At 42.2% G+C, this 5214-nt stretch overlaps 1 protein-coding gene across 1 annotated transcript; it reads right to left on the reverse strand.

The window, feature by feature from the left end:
* Positions 1–4253: 4253 nt before the first annotated feature.
* Positions 4254–4823, reverse strand: LOC132628576 (uncharacterized). The gene is made up of 2 exons (XM_060344346.1): positions 4374–4823; positions 4254–4268 (listed from the first exon to the last, which is right to left on the reverse strand). The coding sequence occupies exons 1-2, from the start codon at positions 4821–4823 to the stop codon at positions 4254–4256; spliced, it is 465 nt and encodes a 154-aa protein (XP_060200329.1).
* Positions 4824–5214: the final 391 nt, after the last annotated feature.

The following is a 5214-nucleotide window of genomic DNA, read 5'->3' on the forward strand; positions in this document are numbered from 1 at the left end:
TACATATATCCTACCCGGCGTTATTAGCTCGGGGTATCATTATAGCCCTTCATAGGCACATATAAGTATAATAGCCCATAGGAACCTTTGGCATCATTATTATTATTATCGTCATCACTATCATCATCATTATTGCTACATCCATATCTTAGGCTTACTCGTCATATGAGGGGCGTAGTACATGTTAGGGATCGTGAGCTTATGAGCTCGGAGTGTCAATCACTTGAATACAACATACTCATATAGAGGAATTAGAAATTTGGCCAAGAACCATGCCTTATGAAAGAAGGGTTAGCCTTACATACCTTTTCGTCGGACTATTCTACACTTGCACGTTTCCTTCCAATGCTAGCGTCTATACCTTCATTAATATCAGAATAATGGCCATTAGTCATTCACATCATCCACATTATCTAGATTTCTCAATTTGCTTCTAATTCTCCCATATTTATGGTCATGACCTCCAACTTCGTCCATTCGTCTAAAGTGTCGAGTTCATGATCTTAGTACCATTTATAATACATTCATATCGTAACACAACAACATTCATAATTCAATTCAAACTATTCCTCAAAATGTCACTATTCACCATTCATGACCTAGTTGACCACATTTTCTACAATCCATGTATTTTAATTCCAATAAATTAAACATCTTGTAAAAATCATGAATCTTACCTTAGAAGTTGTAGGAACAAGCTTTGGTTGATAATACCCCACTTTGAGCCAAACCCTATTTTTTCTCCATTTGCATTTCTTTACTTGAATGGTATTTAATGTCTTGCTTACACTTGATTCACTTGTTTATGTTGTTGGGGACTTATAATCCTTGAAAACTTATTAAATAATTGTAGAGAGATGATTCTAGAGAGAAGTGGTGTAATGTGGAAATGAAATAAAACAAGTCTTGATCCTCATATTTAATGAATTGAAAAATCTGTGCTGGGTGAACAGTGGTCGTCCATGGAGGTTTACGGTCCATATTTCAGTTTACGGACCATCCCTCGTGGTCGTCTTTAAGCTTAAGCAGAACCAGAAACTTAAGGCTGCATGCATGGTGATTTACAACCATGGTTTACGGGTCGTAAATTACTTTACGGTCCGTAAACCTGGTCGTATTTTACCATTTCTCGGCTGGGTAGAAAGCTGAAGCTTTTTACATGGCAGTTTACGGATCGTATAGCAATTTACGGTCAGTATTTTGCAATTTACGACCACTGGGCAGTTGCAATTCTGCAACTTCCCATATTTCTTAAACTTCTCATTTTAATCACCCCCGTTCATGCACATGCATTGCTCACCTTGTATCTCATCTTAACTTAGCCAACTTCCTCGTCTCACATCGGATACTTTCGAAATCTCGCCTAAGGTCATCAAACGTCGTTTCTTGCTCATGGACATCATGCACCCATATTCATCACTAGTTCATTCTCTTGCGTACCAACGAAAAATTTTCCGAGGTGTAACACGGCTATACGGACACACTGGGCCTAGTTGGCCGGGCAGACACCACTAGTGGGCGGCATGAGATGGTACCCCGGATGCGGGAGGCCTGGATGCGGGCTTATATTATTGATGATCACACCGTTCTGACATGGACGGGCAGCTTGCATGTCATGCATCTATGATATTATGATAAGTATGAGTAAGACAGCATGCATTATTTCTCTTATGACTATTATTTAGATTCAGATGTTCTTATTAATGTCACGCTATATTATTGATGTCTTTCTTCATTAATCATGCCTCTCATACTTAGTACAATGTTCGTACTGACGTCCCTTTCTTTGGACGCTGTGTTCATGCCCACAGGTAGACAGGGAGGCGAGTTGTATCCAGATACTTAGGAGCTGTTAGCTGTTGAGAGCACTCCATTGTTCGGAGGTGCTTATGATTTCTCTTTTGGTACATATATGTATATATATATATGTTTTGGGCATGACGGAGTCTTGTTCCGTCCATTGTATAGTATGTCAGTAGAGGCTCGTAGATGCGTAGTGTGGGTAGCATGGTCTCATATCTTCGTGTATATGTGCACTCATTATTTTGATGTACTAAACCTTTCTATATACAAAAGTATTCATGCCTCCATATAAATTATGATCTTTTCTATGTTTTAGTATAAATGTGATAATAAGGCATTAATTGAGTAAGATGAGTAATAGAATGAGCGGTGCTCGGCGGCTAGTTCCGGGTACCCGTCGCGGCCCCTAGCTGGGTCGTGACACAAACGCCTTAGTTCAAAAAATTATCAGAGCCGGTTATTACTGGAACCGGATGGAGGAGGACTCGAAGAATTTTGTCCGGAAATGTGATGGGTGTCAAAGGCATGCCCTGATGATCCATCAATCCGGGGAATTGCTACACCCGGTGATATCACCTTGGCCTTTCATGAAGTGGGGGATGGATATCGTTGGTCCTTTGCCATGGGCACCAAGTAAAGCCCGTTTTATTTTATTTATGACTGACTATTTCTCCAAATGGGTTGAAGCGCAGGCTTTTGAAAAGATTAGAGAAAAGGAAGTTATTGACTTCATATGGGACCACATTATTTGTCGTTTCGGCATCCTGGCCGAAATAACTTGTGATAACGGTCCTCAGTTCGTTATTAGCAAGGTCAATGATTTCCTCGGAGGGTTGAAGATCAAGAAAATTGTATCAACTCCGTATCACCCAAGTGCGAACGGACAGGCGGAATCCACGAACAAAACAATAATTCAAAATTTAAGGAAAAGACTTGAAACATCGAAACATCACTGGAGGGAAGTTCTAACGGAGGTATTGTGGGCTTTCAAAACCACATCAAAATCAAGCACAGGAGAAACGCCTTTTTTGTTGGTCTACGGGGTCGAAGCCCTCATCCCAGCAGAAGTCGGTGAACCGAGCCTCCGATTCAGATACGCCACCGGTGGGTCAAACGAAGAGGCCATGGCCGTAAAACTCAACCTCACGGACGAACTTCGCGAGAATGCGTTGGTCCGTATTGCAGCCCAGAAACAGAGAATGGAAAGGTACTACAACCGGAGGACCAATTTTTGACATTTTCAAGTTGGGGACTTGGTGCTTCGAAAAGTTACTTTGAATACCAAGAATCCCAACGACGGAAAGCTGGGTCCGAACTGGGAAGGGTCGTACAAGATAACAGGAATAACGGGTAAAGGGTCGTACCAGCTGGAATCCATGGACGGACAACGGTTGCGCAACAACTGGAATGTGGCTTATTTGAAGAGATACTATTGCTAAGGTATGGACGCGTACCCTTGTGATTAGTTTTTGTTAATCTTTCCTTTTTTGCAGGAAGTCGAATACCAGATGAAGCTAGGTCTGAAAACACGTGTTGCACTCTTTTCCTTAGTACGTTTTTGTCCCAAAGTGGGTTTTTCGATAAGGTTTTTAATGAGGCAACAAGTACAACGTGCATACCCGATCTTGCAGCTTGGATAAACACTAGGGGACTACTATACCAACATCGAGGCTTACCCCGATAAATAGAAAACGAAGCAGCTCAACAAAGCAAGTTAACGCTGTTAAGTACCACCCCGGAGGAGTTCTCAAAATTTTGTATTTCTCACCTTTATCCAAAACCGGACCTTCCGTATTAGGTTTCGATGTAAGGACTAAACAATCAGAATGAACCATGTCCACTTAGTATTTTCTACGGCAAAAATAGAAAGAAATGGACGAAGTCTTCATATCATGTACGTGCAAATACTTGCAATATAAAGATTGTTAAAAATTCATTTCAGATGTGTCTTCTTGCTAAAAACCCTATACCGGTGATTACCGCTGAAAATCGGCGTCATTTTATCTAAATACCCTACATCGGGGACTATAGTCGAAACTCGACAAGGGCATCAAGGTCGAATTGAACCAAGCCAAAATATTTTAACACCCTCGAATGGGGACTGCTATATCAAAATTTGATGAGGCAGGGATTCAGGTGTCCGAACCTAATCTATGATAAGTAAGCAGTCGAAAAACATCGGACCTAAAATGCCTAATGTGATTCAGAGACGTCTGAATTCACAGAGCATAAATAAGTCACACGGGCAAACTACTCAATCAAATTCCGAGACAAAATGTACCGGACGAAGAGAAAAGCCAACATTTAGGCACAGTCCGAAAAAAATAACTCTGAGCCTTTGATTTTTCTTTAACGGGATTAGCAATTAAGGCAAAAGTCATAACAAGCATTCCGATAAAAGAATAAAGAGAATCAGAAGGAAAAATGCACATTCCATATACGAAGGGTTTTTACATCCGAAACTTCTACAAAGTTAAAAAACAAAAACAAGCCAAAAAGGAAAAAGCAAAATAAAGGCTAGTGCAGGCCCTGTTCTAACCGCTGCAGTTGGAGCTGGAGTGCTCGAATACCGTTCTCTCAAAATCCTCAGACTCGTTGTTAAGGGCTTTCTTATCTTCCTCCTCGATTGTTCTGGCTTCGAGTATCAGAGTCAGGAGGTCCCCAAATCCTTGTTGAGCTTGTTCAAGGGTAGCCCTCCGAGACTTCCACCGTTCATATGCAACCGCAATCATGGTATGAGCCTCGGCAGCCTCCAAATTCTTAAGAGACTCCTCCAAGTCGACCTCAACTTTGGCCAATTTAGCCACTAATTCCGACCATTCTTCGTCGAGTATTCTTTGAGCTTGAGTAACCGACTCAAGCTCGGCCTTAAGAATGTCATTAGCCTCGGATTCCTCCTCGAAATTGCTTTTAAGCTCGTCGCTAATCCGAGCCCTATCCTCGGCTTTCTGTTCCATTACCCTCAACTTCTCCTTGGCCGTAGCATTCTCGGATTCAAGCAGCCTATGCCTCTCGGCCATCTCCACGGCATCAGCCTGGACCGAGTCAAGCTCACTTCGAAGTTGAGAGATTGTGGCCTCGAGTTCACCGAGCCTCGAAGAAAAACGGGCATTGTCTTATCTAAGGCCGACCTTGTTCGCTTCCAGGGACCGGTTATTTTCAACCATTCTGGCCAACTCAGCCTTCAAGCGAAGATTTTTGGCCTTCACCGCTTCGAGCTCGGGTTGAAGGTTGGAAAGGGCAGCAGCTCGATTTAATTGATCTTTTTTTTCTTGCAAAAAGTGCTGGTACTTCTGCGTTTCATGACCTTGGGCATCCAGCTGGCCCTTTAAATCGTCAACCTCTTGCTGGGCACGGATAAAGGCCTCGTTGACAAGCACAACACTCTGTAAAAGAAACAAGAGGTTAAAT

The sequence above is a fragment of the Lycium barbarum genome, chromosome 2 (genome assembly GCF_019175385.1).
Source record: "Lycium barbarum isolate Lr01 chromosome 2, ASM1917538v2, whole genome shotgun sequence".
NCBI classification, from domain to species: Eukaryota; Viridiplantae; Streptophyta; class Magnoliopsida; order Solanales; family Solanaceae; genus Lycium; species Lycium barbarum.